This window comes from Botrytis cinerea, chromosome 4, assembly GCF_000143535.2.
Source record: "Botrytis cinerea B05.10 chromosome 4, complete sequence".
Taxonomy (NCBI): Eukaryota; Fungi; Ascomycota; class Leotiomycetes; order Helotiales; family Sclerotiniaceae; genus Botrytis; species Botrytis cinerea.
Window position 1 is genome coordinate 2,080,541 of NC_037313.1, and position 25,892 is coordinate 2,106,432.

The window sequence follows — 25,892 nt, forward strand, 5'->3', positions numbered from 1 at the left end:
AGCCTCGCCGTCACGATTCAACCCCTTAGTCTGGCTCTCGGCTAGCTTCCTAACCTCCTAGCCTTCCCCCGCACCCTTAGTTTCCACATGTTTTGTCGTCACCCGCTACCAACCAACGCTTAATTCCGCAAAACTGTAAATCAAAAACTTTAACCTTCTAGATTCCAAATACCGGGCGTTGGGAAAACCGCCGTTTTATTGCTTCATGAAGATTGAGATTCCCTGATGGTTAAATTGATCGTGGCTTGCATCGATTATGGATGTGGCTAGGTAGGTAGTGAAGCCAGTCAGGTGTGGGTTGGTGGCGGACAAATAAACAATGCTTGGAAATCTGTATCTACCAAAGAAGAAGCTTAACGTTATATTGAAGATTATTTCGCGGCGATGGTTGAATTTGTCACTTCTGTGAGTGAGTCACTAGGACAGATGCGAAAACTACTAATCACAGTATCGAAAAACTTCCTCATATTAAGAATTACGTTTTCGAACCTCCAGTATCTAGTAGGGGGCATTTGGAGAGATGTTCTTCGTTTTCTACATCGTTGGATATCGAATTGGGATTGATTGTGGGTGAATAATTGGATTTGAATGGTAATGGAGAGTTGAGGTGAATTGGGGAGGAGAAATTTGGTATCTTTTTCTTGTATAAATTATCCTATCCAGATACCGAGTAGCTTGAGTACCAATCTTGGTCAAACAGAAATGAAAAAGCAACACAAATCGCATTCTGCATCTGATCAATGATTGCGAATTCGACGCTGCGGAATTCCTAAATGGGAATATTCCGTGAAGTGCACAATTGAAGCTTTGTAGACCACCGGCAGACAGATCCAGATACTGATAGAAGGACACTTCTCAACTCCCAGGTTTTGGTAACTGGTCCATCCTTCAATTGTTTAGGCTTAGAGTGCAGATTTCAATTGTTGAACCAATGATATATCATTAATGTCAGTTTTCAAACTATTCGATCTGATCTCATCTGATCTTTCCAGAGATGTCGCCGTCAGGACAGTCCGTGCCCAAACTGGTGGCCCTGCCGATCCTTTTAGAGCAAACCACCAAGCCATCTAGATCTAGTCCATGCCACACGCCTCAGTAAAGTCTGCAAAGTAAGTAGACAATTGAATTAATTGTGATATTATTTAATTTTTAGTTTCTCCTAGATAATATTCCTATAATATTCTATTGTGAGATGACATTACAATCTAATCTCGTCTTTATCCTATTTTCGTACAATATACGTTAAGTATTACTCGGTATCCAAACTCCCCTCATGTACAATAAGATGTAGAGTAAATAGATTACTAGATAGCAACTATCAAGCCCTATTGCTCATCCCATATATTAAATTAACGCCATATAAAATCATCAACACATACATTCCGCTTTCCCACTACCCCGCCAAACCATATCTTAGATATCGATAAAAAACGCCCCCACAAAAACCATGCATGTAAATGCTGTTAATAAAGTATATTGAAACTCGTGAAAGAAAGTCGTCTTTGCGTATCTCGCTTTCTTCCACTCTTCCTTTGGTCTTGCAATCTGTGTCTTGTCGTCGCGATCCAAGAGTTCTTCTCTGTCTGGCATCGTTGGTGGCCAAATGGCGTAGCGGATTGGCTCGAAACAAGCTGTGAGACACATCATCCAGAGCATTGGTGGCCAGAAGGCATGGGTAAGGAGGTATACGAGCTTTTTCTTCAAAGTATTGTTTTCAGAATCGAGAGCGAGGCCGCGGACAGTACTGTAGGTGACCGCTGCGACGACGAAGAGAATATAGAGGAGATGCATGTAGCATTGACAATCCCAAATAATGACCCAGAGACGTCTGAAGACTCCTGCGCGCGTACGTGGATCGCGCTCATTGATGTCACTTTTCTGACTACCGGAACTGGAGAAGGCCATTGGTTTTCCACCGAGCCAGGAAGGGAGCAAAAAGGAGAAAATAATGGTTTTGGCGTGGAAAGGAGCCATCCATAATTGAGCACCAGAATCGCGTTGAGCTAAACGATATCCAGAGGGAAGGTAGGTGACCCATTCGTTGAGACGTGTAAGCACGAGTTGGATGAAGCATAATCTGATTTGCCATTTCAATTGAGTTTCGGTGTTGTAGGCTACTAGTTGACCACCGGAAATAAGAACGATAGGGATGGTGAGGAGAGCGATGCAGAGGAAGATTTTGAAAAATGCGTCAATGGCGAAGACGAATGCAGAGAGACGAGCGAAAAAGCTCATGCCTTTTACTAGATCTCCAAATAGACAGAATTTTAATTTGAGCGCAGTTTGCAACGTTCCAAGCGTCCATCTTGTGCGTTGTTTGAGATGACCAGTAATGGTGTCGGGAACGGTACCGAATTGTAGGGCTTCGTGACAAAACGCGGTTTTCCAACCGGCTCCGAGAAGGAGGGATGAGGTAAAGGTATCTTCAGCAAGGGAGCCCACTGGCCAGCCTCCAATATCATCGAGGGCGGCACGACGGATGGCATAACCGGATCCAGTACACCATGCTACTCCGTTGGCATCCTTGGTAGGTTCCATGACGTGAACGAAGGCATCGAGGGATTGACAAAGAGGATCATTTTGAGGAACGTTGTAGAAAAGCTGGTTGGATTGTTAGTTCTCCATCCCTAAGCTTCCCGAATAATATCAAAGAAAAAAGCGTACCTGAGGTGGGCAAACAAGAGCCATCTTATCATCGATGACCATATGAGCAATAATAGCTCTCAACCAATCTTCCTCTGGAATCATGTCCGCATCCAAAGCTGCAATATACTCGGCTTCGCCTCCTTCCAAATCGACAACGAAATTGGTTCCGCCTGTAAGGTTACCAGCTTTGAAATGATGTGGAACACCCTTGATCTTGATACGGGCATGATAATAGACATTAGGATATTCGAGCGAGAGATCGTTGACAGCCTTTTCTAATTCGGGATCTTTTCCATCATCGAGAACGACAACGCGGAAACGGTCTTGAGGGTACTATGGACTTTATTAGTATTTGCGTGGGGGGAAGGATATTCAAAAATTGGAGACTTACATCGCCAGCAGCAGCAGCTCGGGTTGTGTCAAGAACAACATCTACATCTTCACCACAGCACGTAACGAAAACATCGACAGTAGGTACTTCTTCACCACGAAGACGAAGCTTTGGTCGTGAACGACCGCGAATAGATAGCATCTGATAAAGTTGGTGGAGTAGTGCGGGACCTATTTGACGTAAGTTTGTGATCTTCTTGGCAAATCTTGGCAGGAGAGTAAATTTTCGGGAGTTGCGATAAGCGGAAGGATTTTTACGTGATGGAAGCTGGGTATTTTCCGACTCCAACAACATACGCTGAGGACGGGAAAATGGAAGAATTGGTAAAACACAAATACTTACAAGCAACGCAACCTTCGGCTGCAATAAAAAGCCATGCCATGATATATACCTTGTCGTATGCTTTTTGAACATCTACAATGCAAATGATACGGTATGCGTAGTAGAGGAAGTATGAACCACAGGCTAGCAATGTGAAGAGTGGTGACAATCGATACATGTTTCTTTTCCAAGGAGGAAGGAAAATTTCGTCATCGTGCTTGTGTAGTGTTTCGATTTGATAGACGGAAGTATCAAATCGCTTGTCGAAGGTATTGAAATGTCTGACTTTTCTAGCAGTGGCTGGATCTTCCTTCTTGAATTCTTCATAACTGATACTTTCATCTTGCAAGGCTGGTGTCGGACATGCTGTTGCTCCATCGTAAGATGAGGTATCGGAGAAAGAGCGGCCATGGTTAAAGGCGTTTAATGAATGACCGTATGCTGGACTAGGTGTTGAAGGGCCAGGTGTCGACGAGCCAGGTAATAGAGTTGCTGAGCTATAATTGTTGTTTATTAAGTTTATATTCGATGATGATCGCAGGGTACCGGGTCGACTGTTTTGAATGGTGTCTAAAGAGGTGACTGATTCATTGTTATGAAATTCACCCCATCTTGCTGCTGTAGGTGATGGTGGTTGAGGGAGAGCTTGAAATTCTCCGCGGTCATCACCATCACTGTGAGCCGCTGTGGGAGGAAACTGTATCATCCCGAATTATGCTTCCACGAAATATCGAGTTGACGAATGAATAAAAGAGGAGGAAACTCAAAGTTCGGAAAGTGTCTGTGAAAATGAGGTCAATTGACCGTTTTAATATGGAACCAAAAAATATGATGAGGAAAACGAATGAACCCTAAAGAATAAGACACTTGTAGGTATCGCCTGATTCTTAAAGAGATGGAGATTCCGAATGCACGATATTTTTGAGACCAAAATAGTACAAGATACGAAGTGGATGTCAGTGACAAACGTACATGTCCCTGTCAAAGCCTCGAACCCTGAGTGATAATGGTAAAAAATATTGGATAACATCTTTACAAGGCTTCATGGGACCACTTATACTGTTAAAATATGGTTCCAGCGGAGAACACGTTGATTGGAGAGATGTTTTTGAGATACCTCGAGATCTCAAGTCACTGCCAAGATATTGTGTGGGATGTTACTACTTAGTAATTTGAGCTCTTCTTTGAGGAACTTTCCCACTGGCTTTACTTATTTTGAACTAGTGCATTATAGGCTATGCTTTAGCATTTGTATTATTTGAATTATAGAATTCCAAGATCTAGATTTAAATCTTTTAATCAATTGATCATGAGCTATGATAATTATTGGCATTTAAGTTCATCAGACGTATTTGACAAGGCTTAGATATAGCATCTAGAATTTAAACAATCGAGCTGAATGCACTTGTTAGCTTCAATCGTGACAATAAAATTTACTAGCATTACTCGCTGGTAGAATTGGTTATGCAAATAAAAAACGCTGCAAGAAATTCACGGAGTTCCTATGTTGCGGACTGAAAAAATCAGAATTGCTACCCAAAATGGTTCAAATTGTGTGGATGTTGAAGTGCTTGGTGTTCAATTGCTATTTCAGCCATCCTCCAACGAAAGAAGCAAGCTAAACCAATATTCTCTGCTTGGATTTGAACTGCAAGTGGTGCAGATCAGCCATTCAGGGTATTGTAGACACCTTCAACTGTTCGTCTAAAAACAGAAACGATGTAGAGACTCGTGTAAACCAACACATTTGTATGGATCTGGCAGTCATCTAAGCAAACGCCGACAGCATGACTGGGTATAGCATCCAGGTTTATGGTGTTGCTAACATGGAAGTACAAGGAGAGCTCTAGATGACTGCTCCACTATCTATATGATGCAGCAATATTCGAGTATGTAGCTGGAAGACGGGACAAAGCTTACTAAATTGGAAAACGCAACAAGGGAGAGCGAGCCACTTTTGGACCCACTTCAACGCAAACATCCACGCAATGTGCTTCTACATCGTAGTTCTCAGCATTGGGGCTATATAAATTTGGCGAGAACCCCCACGGAAAATTGCCGTATTACTGCAGACCATATTGAACAAAGTATGATCATGGCTAAGATACCCTACCACAATCGATATTTCGAAGTATACCTATATTGAACAGAATTTTCATCTGAACTTATTAGTGCAAATGTTTCATCTTAGTGACCGGTACAGGAGTGGTTGGAAAGGAAGACCTTGCTTCTAGACAGTTCAAGTGGATATCACGGAAGCCGCCGTGGAATATCTTTAACGCTCACAAGGTACTGTCCTGACGCTATAAACGACAACAGTTGTGGAAGTTGCTTGCAGTAGTGTGTGTGAGGTTGTCCCAGTTTGGGGCATTGGGGATCAAGATAAGAAAGAAATTCACAGGAAGACCTTGTAACAAGATACGAGGTAGATATGGGGCGGATAAGACGGTTGGTCTCCATAACGATTCTGTGAACCAAGAGAGTGGGTTATAAGAAACCCACTCAGCAGCACAAACGACACCTGATATCCATATCCTAGATATTCGGAAACTTTTCCCAACAGCCATAGCTGGGCCGATATAATCAGATATGCTTCATGCCCGGGCACTAACCCATGATTTCATCAAAGCTCATTTGTGTCTTACTCGACAAAGAAAATTTACATCGGAGCTTTTGCGATAATGAGAGACAATTCTCCTCTTTTAGATCGAGGAAACCCAAAGTGGATGCTGGAGATAGTGGAGGGTCCCCTTAATAAAACTATGAAAACGGCATTGATTCGTAATCGATGTCAACTTCAACGATGAGATTGGACGAACTCCTATCAACGCCTCATTTGTTTTTTTCCAAAGGAGGGTTACAAGCTTTATCATGAAAGGCTCGTTTGTTTTCATCGTAAAGAAACCGAATGTGGTGCTAAGCTGTGACGACGCGTGGAACATGCATGGTTTGAAGTGGAGATGTTTTTTGGGGGGGCGAGTTGGGAATCGTATGAATCGTACTTGGTGCTTGGAGACCTCAGATCTTAGAGAAATGGATTTTTCTATGAACCTTAATCTTATGAATGCAGTGGGTCTTACTGGGAAGCATCGTATGGACGACACGTCTCTTTACCTTGAACCTTGAGGATCGAACGATTTATATAAAGGAGTCCAAAGTACAGGACAGCAGATGAAGTAAAATAAAGTACGAAACAGAATATCGGGAATCGGGATATGAAAAAGATTTGCTCACTGGTGGTTGGTGGTTGTTAGTTCCTGATTACATAATATTCTGCTGCGCCTCACTTGCTGGGTATCCAAGGTCAATGCAGCCAACCGGCTTGGCTGTCTTTCCTTGCCCTTCTTTCAACGGTCAGGAGTCATTAGTTGGAATCCAGTACCGGCATTTGAGATCATTACGATATACATACGTATTGTTCATTATCCAGGCGAATTCGCATAATTCTTAACAAGTCGTATCCAGTTGGTTCGTGAAGTGCCCCCCAGCTTCGCTACCATTGATTCCGCTCCGCCCGACCAAGGAAGATACAATGCTTTACTCCGTAATGTCGTCAGAATTAATCAATTCACATAGAAATTTTCCGCTAAGCTTCTCTTTCTAGCATATCCTTGCCGACTGTTCCGAATAGATTTCTTAAATTAGAACCTAATGACACTATGTTAAGGTTAACGAAGTAAGGTTTTTTTTATACCGGCATTCACCCTCAGCATACTTTATGGAAGCTTCCAGGAAATGACAGCTCACGTTCTTTATCATAAGGGGTCTCGTATTGTATTGTAATGCATTCTGTTTTATTCTATTTTGATTACTGGGCAATTCCAAGAGTTCTGCGCAGAAAGTAATGTTGATAGTTCTTGAAGACTGACTTGGCAAGAGCTCGCTAGAGAAATGAAGGGGTGATAGAACAAATACATAAACAAGCTGCGCGAATTTATGAGTAAAGAATGAAGCCAAATCTCCGTTTTTTGTTAGTATCTCGGCTTGGATGGAAATAAGATGAAAGAAGTAAAGTGCTAAATTCTACAGCGTAGCCTCAAATCAAAAGAGAAAGATCGACATCTACCTTGGTCTCCGCATATAAATTTTTTTCACGCTTTGATTGATAGGAAAACGTCTTCATAGGACCTCGGAACCTTTTCTTATTGTCGGTTCTAATCATGACAACATTGCATTCCTGTAATGGTAGTCACTCCCCTTTCGATTCGAGTGTTTCCTCACGATCGCCGTTTTTTCAAAAGAGTATCGTATCAGATGAACGTTGTCACTGGCGCTGCGAGCATCCGTGAGAACGATCGAGGTTCCCATGACAAAATTGGTTTTGAACGGCTCCCGAGTCTAATCTTGATAATCTTGCGGGGAGGCTCCAATGAACTTGCTGTCAACGATTCTCCCTCCATCAGTTCTGCATTAAGTTGATTCTATTTGCTTGGAAAAACGTGCGCCTCAACGAATTACAACAGTCTAGCCGGATTCTCGACTTACAAGGCTCTACTAACAACCTGTGATTCTTGGTCAATTTTACGACCTGGGCTACTCTATCAGCACGCCCACTTGCAAGCTTAGCCTCCTCGGCATTACAGAAAATTCGGTCGGCTGTCATGATCATATTGAGATGATTTCACTCTATAGATCCCCTGAGGATCGTGTCTTTAAGAATAAGTTGCAAGTGAGTCAATTGGCGTACATCACCGCTAGCTGAAACGCGCTTTACCCTATGAGCTTGGGAGGAGTAGGCAAAATACAATCTGTCTTTCTTCGAAGATTCATTGAAACCACGAACTCCAAAGTAAGGATATTGCACATCTTCAAACCGACACCGACTTTGTCATTCACAACTACAATCTGAGGGGCAAGTTGATTACCGGTCGGATGTGTCAAGATAGGAGTTGGTGGAATGGAAAATGCTAGATCCTTTGCGATCATCACAAGCGTCACATCAATGTTCTTCCAGTCACACCTCATTTCAGAATTGCGAATCTGGTGGCTAATGGGCGTAAACGGAAATCCGGAAAGCATTTGCATGATCCCGAAATCAATCAAGGAAGATGATGTTTTTATTCCCTGGAGCAATCTGTTGATCTATTTAACTCATCGCGTGATTCCGAAGACAGTACCTAGGTAATAATCGATCAAGGCACTAGCCACACTCTGAATTTGTGACGAAAATCATTTTCTCAGCACAATTCACGAAGCAACAACATTGACGCACGACTAAAAGTTAAAAGACTATGCATGAGCAGAGAACATATTTCAAATTACGCCAGAAGTCATCTTCCCCTTTCACGATTGTAATTGACAAGCAACAATCATTTAATATAGAACTGTAACTATACGAACTACATGAACGCTCACTACCTCAACTCCCTTTCTATCTGGGAAGGGCACAGAGTAAGGTTGCCATGATTCAGTAATTATCACTATCGGCAAGAACCCTGAAACAACGCATACCACTTATCATTTCGGCACCGAACCTTATTAGTTACGCGGCAACTGACAGAAAAGCACATCAGATAAATTCACTAGAAGAAAAGATTCGAATTTCATGCCAAGTAGTTAGTCAGGTACCGGTACCCAGGAACGTGGTGAAAAGTCCGAGGACGCGGCACGGGTTGTAGAATGGGACTAGAAAAAGAAGGGCTGAAAAGACGGGTATATTATAGGCGAGGAAAAACTTTTGCCGGTGACATAAACGCTGACGAATTTCTCGAAACAAATGACGGCGCTTACGAAGGTGTGTTTGATGGGCGACTGCGAGACCTAGGGGCTAGAGCCTTCTCGACCATTTACATAGGATAATATTAGGATAATATTATCTTACATGTATGTTTGATTTGGAGACCTCGAACTTGGCCAATTGTCTTGCTTGTCTCTTCTTGTGGTTCTGCCGTCAAATATACGCTCTGTGCGGTGATGGAAAACGTCCTTTGAAAGGAGCGTGTACCAACAAATAACAAATAGACATAAGAATAAGGTTAACCAACAAAGTAGGTCTCCCAGATCATGATTTCTGTAGGAGTTGGATAGACCTTAAGTGAGGACCTTTCACTCTAATCTACAAGGCGCAGTATATTCCACATTGAAGGAATTCTTGGCCAACAAATTAGACCTTTCAAAAGTCAACATATTCCGACATTTGCTATACTGAAGGTAAAGGAAAGTGCTTATTCATTGTCGTCTTGTTGGTTGGTTTCTTCATTTTTCCGACTCTATAGTGTCGATTTCCGAGACTTCTCATATCGCTCTCGCTCGATTGAGTTGTTAAGTTGTCTTTGTCGTTTCCTATTATCTTGTGTCAAGAGAAGTATCGAATTCAAGCGTTTTTATCTTCAATTCATTACATTCCTCGAGATCTACTTCCATATTCATATTCATCTTGCTGCCGGACAGTCACAAGCAGTCTCGACCTCGTCTTCCGTCACCAATAATCATCCAATAAATCTATAGCTTACTGTATCTATGTCTTCATGAATTTCCAAGCCTTTCATTGCAATTATCACTACCATCGTGTAAGTCCATTCTTTATTCCTTCTCCCAAAATCCACTCACTTAATCGTTATATCTTCCAGCTTCTCATCTGAACCAAGCCCTTTTCTTTGCGTGCACCCCTTGCGAAATGCTTCTCAGCTCTCAACACAAAATCATTTTTTACCTCTTCACTTTTCTCACGCCATCAATATATGCAGAAACAACACAAATATGTGATTCCACAAATGCCACAACGAAATCTGGAAGATACACATTCTTCCCAGATATCATAACGACTGATAAGAGTGGATATCAATGTACAGATGTGAGTTTCTCCCCCGTCCAAAAAGAAAATACAATAAGGAGAAGAAAATTGATTTCTCCCCTCTCAAGTTCTCCCTCGCCGATGAAAATAGCGGGAGCGTAGGTTCAACAACTCTATTTAATACCACATTTTCCTGGTCATCTTCATCCCCCAATATCTCAACCCCGCACTCCTTCCCCTCACTAACTCTCAATCTCCCCTCCATCCTCCCCATCCCCATCTCCAACATCTCTCTCTTCCCCCTCACAAACAACTGGGCCCTATACCCGGGCAACCCTCTCCACACCATCTCCGCCACCTCCCCGGACTCCCTCCAAAACGCATCCGTCATCGCCGCCTGCTACCTCAACATCTATCTCGATCTCGAACCCTCCCTCTCCCAGGACAAACGATTCTCCGCCACCAAAATCTCCATCTGGCAGGCCAACTACGGGGGCTTAATCCCTCTAGGTTACAACGACACCGCATCCACTATCTCGAGACCAGTCATAGATCTCGCAGGAATATCCTATACGCTCTATGTATCGCAAACTTCCCCATCGACATCCACCTCTTCTTCTTCTTCCACTTATTCAAATTCTTCCACAGCAGTAGATGAGCAGCCACAGGTCCCGCAAACAATTTACACCTGGTATCCCTCCGTGAACGCCACCACGCTCACAGCAATGGATATCTCCCCTCTGCTTAATTATCTCTGGAGAGAAGTATATATTTCCAGTAACACATATGTGGGATTTGTAGAGTGGGGATTAGATGCGCGGAATAGCAATGGAAATGTAACGTGGAGTGTGTACGAGACGGGCATGAGTATTAAAGCGGGAACGCCGGTGAAGGCGGTGGGAGCGGGCAAGAGGAAGGAGGTTGGAAGGGGTGAGATGTTGGCGTTGGTGGGGTTGTGTGTGGGGGCTGTGGTGTTGTTTGGGTAGGAGATTGGGAGGGGGGAGAGGGAGGAGGCGAGGGTTTCGAAATTTGGAATGGAAGAACAAAACAGGAGATGGGGGAAGGGTTTTGGAAAGTTCTTTTTTTGTAAGATTTGCGAACATGTTTCTGTAAAGAGGGTGTGGATTGTGTGAGAAGATGAGAGGTTTCAAACTTATCATGCGGACGGACTGAGTGATTGATTAATCTGATATCATCTAATCGCACAGAGAAAGATATCCTGCGGATTGCGGACAAGAAATCAATAATCGTATCATGGCGGTGAATTATCTCATCCTCATCCTCATCCTCAAGCAAAGTCAAAATAAGAATCGAGATGAAAGAAGCCTCCGGGAAAATCTCCCCATCATTTTTTTCCTTTCTTTCCTCTTCTCGATATATATAATAATATCATACTCGTATCATATCATCACCATATACCTCCTTCTATTCCCAAATCTTCCCAGGACTAACAAGTTCATTTTTAAAAACAATTCTGCTTTTTTATCACTTACTGCGTATTCAACTAATCACCGATATGTGTATATTGAATATGAAATATGATATATATATATATAAATGTGAATCTATATGTACATCAACTTTGAAACAGAAACTTAAAAGGATGAAGTAACAACAAAGCACCAGAAAAAATATAGAAGTATCATACTACCTATCCTACATGATACACCCAAGAGATAGAGAGAGGAGAGGAGAAAAGGAACAAACACCAGCGGACTGGGAACACATAAGGACATTTAATTCCTTTACTATACAGAGATTACAATATCACATTGCCACTATTTATTATCTTTTGTATTTTATTTTGAATTTGAGATTTGAACATCTCCCTACATACGTCTTTTTGATTCTCAATTCCAGATCTCGAAGGGTTTCAATACATGAATCCAGACATTTTTCTACTTTTGTGGTTAGATACTCGAGTACAACATAAAGTATATCTAGTGATCCAACGGAACCACTCACCAATCTACCAAGTTCTGGTTCATCAACTGATATTCCACTTTAAACTTTATCATTAGCATCGTCGCATTCTCTCTACTTTCCTTCTTTTACTCTTTGTCATCTCTTATTATTCCTTCTCATCTTCCCTGGTTCCAATCATTCCAAAATCTACCTTATCCCCTCTACTTTTTCGGAAATTTAACAAACCCCATCATCCTGTATTTTGTAATCGGTTCCTCGTCAGCCACCATTTCAGTCGGTCTTGAGTCTCCCGGTAATTCATTTAAGGCACCCGACATATATGTATTGGGTGCGGAGCTTGCAGAGTTCAACTCCGACTTGTGAAGAATGGGTGATGTGGTGGCTATATCGTTCTGTTATGTATTAGTATCAAATATTTTGGGGAGCGGAAACGAGGGAGAAAAGAAGCGTTAAAATGACATAGTGGATGAAGTCCCAAAGATCTACGAGGAAAAAGGAACAAAAAAGAACACTAACAGTAGTCAAAGGGATTTTCCTAACCACCCCCCTTTCTGCCTTTGAAGGATCAATCCATGCCATAACAATCGCGGCTTCCTCATCTGGCAATGACATAAACGCCATTGCGAATGAATCAGATTTTATAGTAAGTTCTCTCGAAACCGCTATTTTTCTAATGTCCAACGGACTAGAATTTAGAGCCGAAATCAAATACAAATGCCCCTTTTCATTGACCATAGCCAGCTCTTTTCCAGAGGGAGAAAAACTAGCGCATTGGATACGACTTCCCAACTTTCCAGATCGGTTAGGCGCAGTTCTGATATCCGTTTTTTGACCTGTTTTAGGATGAACGAGGACTGGAACACCGGATTGTGTCCAAGTCGTTATGCACACCAGAACTTCTTCGATGCCCGTTCTTGAACGAAAAATAGCGGACGAGAGACCTCTATCCTCTGATTCATGTAATGGAACATGATATCTGCAAGAGACTAATTCTTGAGACGATTGCATTGGAGTCATCCAAAAATATATTTGGATAGCTCCGCTTTTGGCACTTCGGGTACTGGCTAGAAGATGCATTCCATCATCCGAGTAGGAGAGAGTTTCTACCTCCGGACAGTCTTCGCATTCGTTATGAATGCGGCTATGGAGACGATCTTCTCTGGGTTCGGAGGATTGGGTGGTTTTGAAAAAGTAGACCGTTGCGTTCGTAAATCCTACTGCGACGGTGGTTTCGTTGGGGGATATGGCTATGCTGCTAGCCCAAAGATTTGGAGGTAAAGGATATTCCACAACCGGAGCAGATGTTTGCAAGTTGACTATTCTAAGCTAACTCATTGTCAGTAAATAAGTAAATTGATAAAAAAAAGTGCTATTGGCTGAAAGCACTTACTGTGAGTTTTGGATCTCGGGTGCCAATTATGTAAGCTAGATACATTTTTGTTACAGACGCCTTATAACAACTACTCTCGGTTGGGAATACACGAGTCATCGCGGGAGGGGATGCTCCCATATCCCATATTTGTATTAAGGATTGAGTCCAAAATAGACCATTTGTTGAGTTTTGTGATAGAGAAATGTTGATTGCTTTGGCGCTTTTGCTTTTTGAAGTCTTCCTCGGTACTCGAACTAAGCTTTCTAAATTTATTTCGTCCAGTCTTTGAGCCTCCAGTGATGACGAGGAGAGTGATGTGGTTTCGACGGACTGTCCTGGAATAGACTCTTTTCGCGTTCCAGTGAAGACCGATGTCCATTTGGAGCCACCCTTTGACTTTTTTCTATCAGAATGACTCTGACTCATTGCAGATCGGTTCACAAAATAAGTTCCACCTTCAGAACCCATTCCATATGGGTTATGGTCATTCGGTGAAGTATTGCCAATCGAATCTGGGGAAAATGGTGTCTCGTCTGTAGTAGTAGAATTCTTCCGAAGCTCCGGTATTCTTGAGGTTTCACCTGACCTCGATCCATCCAATGATGTCAAATCAGAAGAGGAAGAAGGTAGGGTATTGGGGGTGTCTAATCTTTGGCTGAAAGTACCAACAGAAGGCGATATTTGAGACGGCATAGTATGAGGCAGAGACCTAGACCGATCTTGAGCAGCTGCAGAGATAAAACTCGTCTTGTTGTGGAAGGGTGAAGGTGGTTCAGTATCATATGTGCGCATCTTTACGTTACTTGCAGTTGAATTACCGTGAGCTGGATGATAAGGGATTGCTCCATCCACTTTTGGCGGTGGAAGTTGGAAGTATGTTGGAACATGTCTTTCCAAATGCATAGCATCTGTATGAGATTCAAATGGCTCAAGAAGATCCCAGACTTGCCTTGCAAGTGCCATCTCACGCATTATTGTGACTGGTTCTTCGCATTGAACACATTTTGTCTTTGAGGGTAATCTAACCTCATTTATATCTGGGTTATCCAACTGAGCATAGAGATCATCGTCAGCATGCTATTCCATTAGCGTCAGTCCATATTCAGACTATTGCCCAAGCCCTCCCAAACAATTGTGTCAGAAGTTAAAGTTCTAGTAAAATACTTGGCGTACCGGGAATTTTAGATTCTCTAGATATCTCATCTGTGAAGCACCAGCTAAATGACATTTTGAGCAATTGAGCGTATATATTCTCGGCCTTGACGATTTGGCATGCCGGCTTGGATCATCAAGAGCAAGTATCCTTTTCGTAATCTCTGATATAGTATGCATCATCTCTCTATCACTCACACGACTTATGATTTGACGATCGTCAAGTCGTAGACATAGTGTATCGATCGCATCCAATTCCTTATCATCCATTTCTATCTGCATCGACAGTCTCCTCAAATCTGGTGTGTCTGGAAGGATGATTCGATATTGATCGGTAAAAGTAGCAACCAAATCTTCTTTAGAGAATCGTGGCGGTATTCGCATATTCTCAGTCGCTCGTAGTACTGCATTCCTCGTCCGTTCCGATGCTGCTGGAAGATAGGCATCGCGAGGTTCTCCATTTATCGTATATTGAATCGAAGCCGCAACGACGAACTGAGTAATGTCTCGAAGCGCAAGGAATTGTGCGAGCCACCCGCCTCCCCCGCCTGCTCCTCCTCCTTCTCCTCCTCCGCCTGAGCCATCTGCAAGTATGAGAGTAGACACATATTTCGGCGAGAAACAATCGTTCAATGGATACTGTAGATGAAAAGAGGCGTGGCAGTCAGCGTACGATTCGTAGGGTTTGATCAAAAGGTTCTAGAAGGGGACGGAGAAAGCTTAGGCCTAGTTGAGCCCCATAAGTAAAACGCAAGTGTAGTGGTTCTTACCAATTCTGCTGCTAAATTTGGTAGTTCGTCCCTTAATTTAGAGGGTAATGCTAGTGGGTTAGGCTCGGGACCCCGCAATGATTCAGTTATTTCTTTACAAACCAACAACAAAAATGATTTCGGTCCTGGATAGCTATCAAACATGTGTTCCAGCGAACGATGAATGCGCCCGAATCGATCTCGACGAATCTTCCTCTGCAATTCGATCTTCGATTGAGATTGTCCGTCGGATTGCGGTTGTGGCAATAGCTGGAGGACTCGAAGCGCAGACAATAACAGCTCGGCCAAGTACTTGTCCCGCAATTGTCGCGACTCCCATAGACTCTCTCGCCCTTCGATAACAATGTGCAAGACAAATTCGATCATCCGCAGAGTTACTTCCCAGCTAGCCAGAAATCCCAGATTCCATCCCTCCTGCCGGAGCTTCGCAGAGGGAATGGAGAGGCGCTGGATGTAAAAAATGGCGCTGAGTTGAGCAAATAGCGTTATGACCAGATTTTGATAGGTTTCCTTATCGCCATCAGAATATACTTTTTCGAGGGAAAACTGCCCCACCAGTTCCAGTATTATATTATCGACGTCGCTGCGCAGGGACAATACTTTCCAAATGTTTGCTAGACGTGTAAATTGTGGTGATGCGGCCGAGGCTGGAGTCGGCATGGTGTGTTGATGGCATGAGCTCTCAATCTACGCAGTAGCTTCAGCGATTCGAAGCAGTCTGGTCGCCACGTGGGCCGACTCCCTCAGTTTGGTGCCGCAATGATGGCAAGCTTTGAAAGTGTATCATAAGTATGATGTGTGTCAAAATGAACCATGAAGGGCGAAGATCATCAACTCGATCGGATCGTATTGGGCTTGTTTCCTGACGACCACAACCCGCGACCGTTTACAGCAATGGCTAGGGTACCATGAGGGATGCGAATGGGTGGTGGCCCCGCTGTCACTTCAAGAGAGCGTTCAAGCAAGGTCTTTGGACAGGATTTTTTTCAAAAAGGACCCTTGTTTAGGAAGGCTTTACCCAGATTTGTCTTTTTGACTTGATCCAATTTGGAAGGTCATCCAATCTCAGCTACGGATACAGACCGTTTCGTCTATTCGTATCTCCTATATACCATTGGACGATTTACTATCTGGCCACCCGGAGGGCTGAAATCCCCAACCGGTATCAGGGTTTATCGTATGCGATGTAACCCACTTTAAGGATCAATGAAAATGCTGGTTGAAAGTCCACAAGGATAGCACAGACTTGTTCTTCTTGTGGAAATTCCAGACGAAAGGACCAGCGTCAAAAAGAAATCTGACATTAAGGTTTCTCGGGATTGGTCTTATTCTAGAACTTTATGTCCTGTATTTGATCGGTTGGGGTGAAACTCGCTATTTTGTCCCTATTGAGGCTCACATTTATCCTGTTTCATATATTGTAACCATATTGTAGGAGTATCTCTTGTCACGCGGTTAAAACAAAGTGCCACCCAAAAGAGCGGCGGATGCGGGGGTCCCTGTAAGTAGGCATCAGCTTGGTGCGACATAATTAGTCGTCCGTTCTATGTGGTTGCACTAGACCTTCCGCCTGTACAGGGGCTAAATAATGCGGAGGATTGTCTATATCGAGGCAGTGCAGATATATATGATTCTGGCCGACCCAGATTCCTTCGACCTCTTTTGCGCGAACTGCCATAACATTTTTGACTCGAAATTACGATCTCAACATTGTTACGATGGATCATGAAAAGCCTGAAGCGGTGATTCCACCACAAATATTCGAATTCGATATCGATCAAACTCGAAGTCGGACAAGTCCAGATGAGGAGCCCAATTACCCCGAAGACCGTCGGGAACGCCGAGGGGAAAGTTTGTGGTGCGTCAATCTGTACTATTCAATCTTCGCGACCACTAATTTTCATTAGGAGAACGCTTGGTGAACGGCACATTAACGTGAGTCGCTGAGCTATGGCTGAGCTTGTTTCTGGCAGAAACAATGGCTAACAACGTATATCGCGTGCCAGATGATAGCATTTTCTGGGTACGTTCCTCGAAATCAAATTTTACCGAAACATATCAATAACAGACTATGGCTACAGGACTATTGGAAATGGACTTTTCCTTGGTAGTGGTCGATCGCTTGCTGGCGCTGGACCAGGAGGCGCCGTCATGGCATACATTATTATGGGAACGGTGGTTTCGTCTGTTATATCTTGCTTGGGTGAAATGACCGCTCTTATGCCTGTCAATGCACCAGTCGTAGAGTTTCCTCGAAGATTCTTAGATCGCGGCGTTGGGTTTGCCGTTGGGTGGATGTATTGGTGAGCACATTCAATCGTGATACAATTCATAAGGGAATATTGACGATCAAAAGGTTCGCGTGGGCTGTCACTGCCGCAGAAGAACTAGTTGCCGTTTCTGGAACTCTTGGATTTCATTATGATGACGGAAGAACATTCCTAGCGTGGACAATTGGGGAAAGTGTCGACCCTGCTGTTTGGATTGGATTGTTCTTGATAATTGTTACTGCTATCAATATGTTTCCTGTCAAAGTGAGCATTCAGCAGCGCCCACTATTCATTACTGCCACTGATTAAATTGCAGTATTTCGGAGAACTAGAGTATGCTTTCGGTTGCATCAAGATCATCTTCATCACAATGGTCATTGTTTTGATGCTTATTCTTGACACTAAGCAGCGTACGTACAGTAATTCTTGTCGACAAAACTGCGCTGACGCTTCGATAGCTAGCTCCGATGCTTATTATACTTCGCCCCCAAACTCTAAATGTGTGTATCTTTCACCGTGAAACACTCTGCTGTTTTACTGATTTAATTCGTTCAGATTGGTGTCATCCATGGGGATTTTTCAACCACGCCTACTCCGTCCGAGATGAAGAAGGAAATCTGCAACGAAAGATTGAAGGTCCCGCTGGTTCATTCCTTGGAATGTGGTATGTCGGATTTCGATCTCCAACGCTTTTAGATCACTAAATTTTCGTACAGGACAACCATCATTAATGTTATCTTCTCATATACTGGAATGGATATCGTAGCAGCGACTGCTGCAGAGTCGAAATCGCTTGCTAATGCTGAGAGTATGAAAATGGCCGCAAGAAAGATCTCCATCCGTATCGTCACTCTCTACACTATGGCTATGATCACAGCATCTTTTATAGTGCCTTATACTCATCCTTTCATCAATGGAAAGGGTCAATCGGTTGGCGCACACTCCATTTTTGTTATTGCAGTCGTTGAAGCAGGATTACCAGCCATGGCCCATTTCTTCAACGCCATCTTCGCTTTTGCATCCTTTACTTGCGCTATCAATTCGATGTATGTGGCATCGAGAGTCTTACACACTTTAGCTCTACAAGATCAGGCTGGACCAGAATTTATTGCAAGGAGATTGAGGCAAACTAGATCGGGTGTTCCAATAAGAGCAGTATTGGCAACGGCTGCTATGGCTCTAGTGGCTTTCATGGGTAGGACTGGAACAACTGCAATTGTGAGTACCTGCATCCATCCGGTTATCGCGATACTCTTGAAATTAATAAAACAATAGCGACTGAGCGAATTAGCCTCAAATTGCACTTCATCGATTCTTATCGTCTACGCCACGATTTGTGCTACCTATCTCGGATTTTTCCGAACGTATGTCTCAATTTTATTTTTTCTATTGCTTTTACCCAACCGTTGGTGTTTCATTCACGCAACCCACTAACGCCACAAATGATAGACTCGAAGACACTAAGCTCTATGGAAATGCATCCGAAAGGCAAGCGGCGCATTATGACCGCGATCATCCACGTTACCCATATAAATCACACGGCCAGTGGCTTAAAGGGTTTTACGGTATGGCTGCATGTATTATTCTCGTTACTTTTAACGGTGTTTCTGCATTCCTTGAAAGACCTTTTGATGTTAGAAGATTCATTGCAAGTTATGTATCTGTATGTTCTGACTTCCCTGATTCTCCTATTGACTTTGTTGGACTAACCCAGAATAGATCCCAGTGTTCATTTTTCTAATCATAGGCTATAAAATTAATAAGCATGGACTGAAAATACGAAATTGGGGCCCCGAAAGATCAAATGATTTGAGGAATACAATTCAAGCTGCGAGTGAGAAGAGAAAGGGAAGACTAGAGTTTCCGGATGAAGGAATTAGTATGGAGAATTTTAAGACGTGGGCACATTGGATGTGGGTTTGGACAAGATAGGTTGATTTGGAACGCGACGAGCGGAATGAGGCTCTTGGGGCTTCTTTCTAGGTTAATGATTAAATGAGATTAGCTTTGGTATGGATCGGTTATGGGGGGATTGTTGAGGAGCAAATAATATTGTATCATGAGGTTACTGCGGAACTACAGGATGGGAAAGAATACAGGATACTAGGATGAAATACAGAAGGAAACGGAACAAGATCGGCGTTTAGGAACCAAATAGGTTGACTAAGTCACAAAAATCATTTTTATAATTTAGGGGGGATACTTGGATATGAGAAATCCTTTTAATAATGAAGATCTTTTAATATGTTAGCGTGCACTTACCAACGATATAGTGTATCAAAAATCAAATAAACTAGTAAAAATCCTCTCAGTCAACTTTCATTAAAGACATTAAAAGTGACACTAGCAACCGGCTCAGCCCTATACTCGTAACGCAGTCTACCGGTATGCAGTCTGCCCTACTGACTAACTCTTGTGAGTCAAGATTCGGTACATGTCTTGTGTATAAATGCACGGCTGAAATAGGCAACAATGGTGATATTGTGATGGCTTGCATGATTGCACGGTATGCATGTGTGTATGCGAATGTGGATACAATGAGGATGGGGGTGTTGTGATATCTTACTTTTGGGGAATATCACTCACTTACTATATTTATTTATCTCTATAGCTATATATATATTGTTGACAATTAAGGGAGTAGGCTAGTGGAATGCATGTAGTATTGACTATGTAGAATTGCTGTAATGTTCTAAGTATAGAAGTGGAAGATATTATATATGTGTATATCACGTGCACGTGCCATATTTTCCAACACATATATATATATATATGCATATGCATGTGAATGCATGCGTATCGTGGTGTACTCGCGAATATTTATATGTGTATTTATATGTATGTATGTATGTATGTATGTATGTATGTGAATATTCCATAGCGTCATTTGGTTGAAGGAAGGATTCGTCTGATGATTTACATTTGATTCCATCATTGGGTTGCATATTGGATGGGTCGGATTACGATGGAGACGTGGAAGGAGATTAGGACGGGAACGGAAACGGGAAGGGGATGACGCAAAACTGATTCGGGATCGGGGTGGTCGATGTGAGAAAAGCCGGTTTTACTTCATGGTAGTATTGGCAGGTGGGATTGGAAAACGGTATGCCATTTATCAGATGGATGAGGATGTGAGTGTTGGATGTGGTGGGTGAAGTGGAGTGGAGTGGAATGGAATCTAATTAATGTTGTGCAGTGTTTGATGAAGGGGTTTGTGAGGGATTGGCTTGAAGATTACTGACTGGATAGAAGTGGGAATAGAAATAACGAAATGGTCGCTAGTTAGTGAGTTATATGACTAGATCATTTGTGAATCCACACATAATAAAGAAAAGTTTGTCTTGTATTCCTCAAATGGATAATATTCATCGAATCAAAATAAGCCTTGGGCTTGTAGTAATAAATGCTTATCCTTGACTAATCTACCCGGAAAACACCACTTTCGCCCTGATTTGGACGGAAAATATCCACTCATCCATCTATTTCCTGGCCACACAACATATGGAACTGCATAAGATAATCATGCGTTCATCTATCTGCCTTGCCGAGTAACCTCATATCGGTATCAAAATCTTACCATTCTTCTCTGCCCAAGGTAGATTAATGTCGGGGTGCAGTGGAGGCTCAAGGAAAGGCCGCGTGCGCGATGAGATTGAGGGTTAGGCTGTCTCTACGTAACCGAAATAAGCGGCGGAAATTGAGTACCGTGCCCACCACCTAAATTATACGTAGAATAAGGTACTCAATTTCCGCCGCTTATTTCGGTTACGTAGAGGCTGTGCTGTGCTGTGCACATAAGTTTATTGTATTGTATTGTGTTGTATTATGTGATGTTGTGGTGTAGTGTAAGGTATGAGGTATGAACGCAGTGTTGTATTTTGAAGTGGTGTGGTAAGGTAGTAATTATAAACCAGTTATGATGGTGCCCATGTGAGGATGCATTCGTATAATATCCATACAAAATGCACTGCTCGTATATCTAACTAATAATTGTATTGTAGTTTCGGCAGTTGCAATAATTGCATGTGTTAGCTTGTGTTCGAAATCGCCAATGCGTTATCGCGTGATGTTTATTTCTTGAATATACCGATTGGTTGCTGGGGGTGGGAGACGGTAGGATTTCTTCCACTCTTGTCGCTATTGTATCGCGATCCTTTCAATTAATCGGGGATGGATCGCTGCCGTATTGCGGGAGGGCTCATATAAAAGTCATTGCGGTGGCTTGATGGCGTCACAACTTTGCATCCTTCAATTCATTTCTTTTTGTGAAAGATTAGCGTGCAGGAAAAGTGGCTTGGGGAATTCAAGTAGACAGTATACTTGATATGCCTCGGGCTCTTTACGATACAGGAACTGTGGTAAAAGGAAGTGGGCGGAAGGGATGTACGATTTTGATGTGTAGGGAGAGACTTTACAGAGATAATTAGTGATGCGTATATCATTGAACTGAATGATGTAACAAGCGAATTGTTTTGTCTCCTATAATTAGCCTACACGGTGTATGTCACACTCTCCTATATCTATTGTAAATTTGCGAGAAGCCCAAGAATTTGAGGTATCATATATTCAAGTATGCCAAGGGCAGAAAAAGAATAAATGGCGGCAGAAAAGCCACCACGTGGAACAAAGTGGCGTTTGTTACTTGCATTTATCCTTACGAGACTGGGGGGTTAAGGGGTTGATTGGTGGAGGGGTTCAATGAGATAGGTTGGGCATGATTGGTTGATTTATCGTGCAGTTCTTTTTACAGAAGATAAAAAAAGAAAGGGGAGGATGATTGGTGTTAGATAAGATGATCAGTCGTATATGCGTGAGCTCGGAGTTGAGAGATATAGAATAAGAGATTGCACATGGTTTCCTTGAACAAAGACACAGAGAGCTAGATAATAATTTCAGGCACAGCTCGCTACCTAGCAAGAACGACAGATGTGTGCGCAAAGCTTCTTATACTGTGACAAAATGAAATAGAAGACTTGTCATACGTTGTGTAATGAACCATAAATACTAAAATTAAACATATGGTTGTCATGAATCAACCAATAACAGGACATGAACCACCAAAAACGAACCAAGAAAATGAGAAAACTAATCATCACTTGCCCCAAGGGTCTAATACTAAGAGCACTAGAACTCGAAAGTGGAGTGTGGGTCTGCTGTGGTATTGTATTTTTGATTCATTCTGTGTAGTTTAGTGGCAGCTAATCCGTTGAGTCGAAGTTGGAGAAAATAAATTCGAGGACTGTAATTGGTAAGTTGTGTTAATTATAACATTCCCATGAATGTTGGTTAGCCTAGTACTGACTGTGAATTCTCATTAGACCCCAAGGATACACGCCAGATGTCCAGAATACACTGCATCCGAATGCTCAAAGATAGTTAGTAATGAGTCGACTCTTCCATCATGAACTTGTCTTTGCTTTCATAACTTCTTCGATGACAGACAACTCTCTCCCTTTTTAGGCTTCCAATGTCATCGTAGATTGCCAGTGCCTGTATCCAACGTTACAAGCGCAACTATTGCCTATCTCACTGATTTTCATGCACGGAGGCCAAACTCATTGTTTTAGTCTTTGAAGGTGCATCGCTGCGTATAGAGAAAAAGGCTTTTTTGACGTGTTCGGGTCGATTAGTATTTTCAGCCAGAACGAGAAATCTAAATGCGTAGATAGACACCCTTTACTGACTGAATTTCCTGGAGATAGCTTTCGATATTTAGAGTATTGTAATCAGAATTACTTTTGGAAAACCTATAAAGTATATCAAACCACCTCATCATGGTCTAAACAAGAATGAAAAGAAGATATCGAGCTATTGTTCATGCTTGAAATGTAATAACCCATCTCTCATGAGCTAATTCTAAGAGTATTTACTGATGAATCAAATTGATGTGAAGACAGAGAGATTATCTTGTTTCCTCCTTCATAATTCGCCTAGTGAAGCCGCTTATGAAGGGAATTTGAAGACCCAAGGGTCTCCAAAGACTGTCGATGAAGAATAGGATTATTGATTGAAAGATGTAAAATCGTCCAAATTCGGTTTGCTTTGAATTGCACATCTGCATCAAGCGCTCGAGCCTCTTCGGCTAACATGCTTGAAGAGGCAAAGCGAGATTAAATTAACAATCAAGCTTGTCTGCTTCCAAGTCAGGGTGTCTGCTTGTTACAGAATAGAGGGAATTAAATATGTATTTAGAAGCAGGTAAATCAACACAGCAATCGAAATTGTCCACAAAAATCAAAGTTTTCGTGGATATCTTGACCGTTAATGGGTAAGTGAGGTCCTCCTGCCAGTTTTATACAGGATTTTCAATCCAATAAACGCCCTATTCATGGATGGAACCCTTTCTACTTCGGCCCTCAAAATTCTCATTTGACTATTTGAAAGTGCCGAAGACTTGAAGTCAATTTGTATGACAAGATCGACGGTGTGCAATCACCTAGTACTGGCAAAGCGCCTCAATTATCACACAAATTGGCTATTCAGGCGCAATTGAGGAGGGAAACAATGCCACCAAGAGAGCTACATCTGAAAATAAGGAGAAGGACATATATTAAATCTTCCGCGATGCTAGTAGAGGTACTAGTAGTAAAGACCTTGGAGATGAAAGGCTATTTTCACGAAGTGAGTTGAGAAAGCATAATTTAATGTGCAAATCAGAAATAAGTTAACGATTCCAATACCAGGCATCAATAAAGATCGCATAATGCTGGTTAGACTAGAACAATAGTCGCGAAGCTGGAGAAGGGGCCGGAATTGACAAACACAGTTTGTCTACCAATTTCTCGACCTCTTTCCTCAAGTCTATATTCAGTAACAAAGCAGAAGCCTTATCAAGAACCATGATTGCCTGTGAGGGAAAATATCGGCCTACTAGTGCTTGAATTTGCTGATCAGTCTACGCAGGGAGAGCAAGGCTACTTATGTGGAAGTCGCTACCATAGGTTTCACAAAGAAAGACTAAATAGATTGTCGTAATTACTCATGTTCATGACAGTTGATGAGAACAACATCCGGGTCCTAGTAAAGGAATAGAGCTGCCTACGAGGGATGATAGAATTGGGATACAAATTTGTCATTGCTTGAGTGGTTGAGGAAGAATGTCGCAACATGTGCATGGAAATTGTAATGGTTGACAATCTGTAAGTTGAGCAATATGCAAGCTCTTGATCAGTCACTAATCGATACATCTGTAGACAAGTCGACTAAAACATCAAACTATCAGATATTATCACGGAAATCCTTACACACAATCGCCCCTTGTCACTTAAGTGAAGTTCCACGGATGATTGACCTTAGTGACGATCATCTACCCAAGAATTAGCGGCACCATTGTCAGTTTCAAAGCCCGTCTTGGTTCTTGTAGACTCGATACCAAGCTAAACTTGGGTCTTGAGATGTCATTTAACTAGACACATCCGCCGGAGTATCAAGGGCTGTAATGTGAGTTTGAAGGTGCTGTGGACCTTGAGAGACAGACTTAGTACTCATGGTAGTATAAGCCAAAAGATTCAAGAAATATGGAAAGAGCGCTGTCCTATTACTTTAGCCTATTGATAATACTGCTGCTTTTGAAGCTGTTGACTCTCGTGCTGGTGATGGGTTTTTGGGAAAGCGAGGACTCAATATCTACCTTGACTAGAAGATATATATCAGAATTATAGGGAAGCGAATATTTGAAGCTTCTAGAATAACCCATGCTGCCTTAGTTCAACATTTTGATTTCAGGATTATGTAGGTAAGATAATCGTTTTCATTTTGGATGTTGGAAAGCTTCACATTCTCGCTATCTTCGGAATCAGTTATGGGTGTTTCAGTGCAAGTAGATATTATGTCGACTGGTTGGGCTGTTGATAACCGATTTGGAAGCAATAGAATTCGTACTTTTGGCAGGCCGTCGGTTTCTCTTTAAATTTTGGATGGCGGCATCTATCTAGATGGCGAATTTCTAGTGGAACTTTTGACTCCAGTATCCTTACCTGAATATTGAATTCGAGGCTTGTTCGATTCTTTTATGTGTAGATCTCTCTCTCTCTCTCTTCACTTCTTGCGTCTGATATAGCGACATGGCAACTTGGAAAGGAATTGGACCTCTCATGTAAACTGTTTCCACAGTTCCATTAATTCTGGAAGCACTACAAATTTTGAGTACATAGAAGACAAGAATTGTGAGGCAACGAAGTCAATCACAGAATATGATCCCGGTTGTGGTTGAAATCCATCTAAGCTCAGGGTCTCCAGAACTGCTGCAGACCATGAAAATCATAGTCAAGCTGTAGCCTACTTCAATCCGTTATGTGTTCAAATTCTTCTG

The 25,892-nt window shown here is 42.4% G+C and overlaps 4 protein-coding genes across 5 annotated transcripts; 2 read left to right on the forward strand and 2 right to left on the reverse strand.

The window, feature by feature from the left end:
• Window positions 1-1,133: 1,133 nt before the first annotated feature.
• Window positions 1,134-4,349, reverse strand: BCIN_04g06040 (hypothetical protein). The gene is made up of 4 exons (XM_024692701.1): window positions 3,380-4,349; window positions 3,038-3,207; window positions 2,665-2,979; window positions 1,134-2,601 (listed from the first exon to the last, which is right to left on the reverse strand). The coding sequence occupies exons 1-4, from the start codon at window positions 4,062-4,064 to the stop codon at window positions 1,414-1,416; spliced, it is 2,358 nt and encodes a 785-aa protein (XP_024548480.1). The 5' UTR covers window positions 4,065-4,349; the 3' UTR covers window positions 1,134-1,413.
• Window positions 4,350-9,542: 5,193 nt separating this feature from the next.
• BCIN_04g06050 (hypothetical protein) lies at window positions 9,543-11,502 on the forward strand. Its single transcript, XM_024692702.1, has 3 exons — window positions 9,543-9,867; window positions 9,928-10,151; window positions 10,220-11,502. Exons 2-3 carry the CDS (start codon window positions 9,975-9,977, stop codon window positions 11,075-11,077), a joined length of 1,035 nt encoding a protein of 344 aa, XP_024548481.1. The 5' UTR covers window positions 9,543-9,867; window positions 9,928-9,974; the 3' UTR covers window positions 11,078-11,502.
• Window positions 11,503-11,864: 362 nt separating this feature from the next.
• On the reverse strand, window positions 11,865-16,451 carry BCIN_04g06060 (hypothetical protein). Of its 2 annotated transcripts, none has more exons than XM_024692704.1 (6): window positions 15,312-16,451; window positions 14,563-15,180; window positions 13,408-14,439; window positions 12,534-13,343; window positions 12,057-12,409; window positions 11,865-11,989 (listed from the first exon to the last, which is right to left on the reverse strand). In XM_024692704.1, the coding sequence occupies exons 1-5, from the start codon at window positions 15,969-15,971 to the stop codon at window positions 12,218-12,220; spliced, it is 3,312 nt and encodes a 1,103-aa protein (XP_024548483.1). In that variant the 5' UTR covers window positions 15,972-16,451; the 3' UTR covers window positions 11,865-11,989; window positions 12,057-12,217. The 2 variants fall into 2 exon arrangements, with proteins under 2 accessions (XP_024548483.1, XP_024548482.1); XM_024692703.1 differs by having other exon boundaries at window positions 13,408-14,466.
• A 469-nt stretch (window positions 16,452-16,920) lies between these two features.
• On the forward strand, window positions 16,921-19,880 carry Bcssy1. The gene is made up of 12 exons (XM_024692705.1): window positions 16,921-17,169; window positions 17,219-17,246; window positions 17,318-17,334; window positions 17,393-17,614; window positions 17,668-17,845; window positions 17,898-17,991; window positions 18,040-18,081; window positions 18,137-18,245; window positions 18,298-18,799; window positions 18,857-18,945; window positions 19,031-19,244; window positions 19,301-19,880. Exons 1-12 carry the CDS (start codon window positions 17,030-17,032, stop codon window positions 19,511-19,513), a joined length of 1,848 nt encoding a protein of 615 aa, XP_024548484.1. The 5' UTR covers window positions 16,921-17,029; the 3' UTR covers window positions 19,514-19,880.
• The last annotated feature ends 6,012 nt before the right edge of the window (window positions 19,881-25,892 follow it).

Excerpts from the sequence above, each read along its gene's own strand:
- BCIN_04g06040 (XM_024692701.1), bottom strand. The coding sequence starts at position 4,064 with ATGATACAGTTTCCTCCCACAGCGGCTCACAGTGATGGTGATGACCGC. Across the intron at positions 3,208-3,379 it reads AGCCGAAGGTTGCGTTGCTT|GTCCCGCACTACTCCACCAA; the intron begins GTAAGTATTTGT and ends TACGTCAAATAG. Across the intron at positions 2,980-3,037 it reads GAGCTGCTGCTGCTGGCGAT|TACCCTCAAGACCGTTTCCG; the intron begins GTAAGTCTCCAA and ends TAAAGTCCATAG.
- BCIN_04g06050 (XM_024692702.1), top strand. The coding sequence starts at position 9,975 with ATGCTTCTCAGCTCTCAACACAAAATCATTTTTTACCTCTTCACTTTT. Across the intron at positions 10,152-10,219 it reads GTGGATATCAATGTACAGAT|TTCTCCCTCGCCGATGAAAA; the intron begins GTGAGTTTCTCC and ends TCCCCTCTCAAG.
- BCIN_04g06060 (XM_024692703.1), bottom strand. The coding sequence starts at position 15,971 with ATGCCGACTCCAGCCTCGGCCGCATCACCACAATTTACACGTCTAGCA. Across the intron at positions 15,181-15,311 it reads CAAATTTAGCAGCAGAATTG|TATCCATTGAACGATTGTTT; the intron begins GTAAGAACCACT and ends TTTCATCTACAG. Across the intron at positions 12,410-12,533 it reads GGAAAATCCCTTTGACTACT|AACGATATAGCCACCACATC; the intron begins GTTAGTGTTCTT and ends AATACATAACAG.
- Bcssy1 (XM_024692705.1), top strand. The coding sequence starts at position 17,030 with ATGGATCATGAAAAGCCTGAAGCGGTGATTCCACCACAAATATTCGAA. Across the intron at positions 17,615-17,667 it reads GCCGTTGGGTGGATGTATTG|GTTCGCGTGGGCTGTCACTG; the intron begins GTGAGCACATTC and ends GACGATCAAAAG. Across the intron at positions 18,946-19,030 it reads TATCTCGGATTTTTCCGAAC|ACTCGAAGACACTAAGCTCT; the intron begins GTATGTCTCAAT and ends CACAAATGATAG.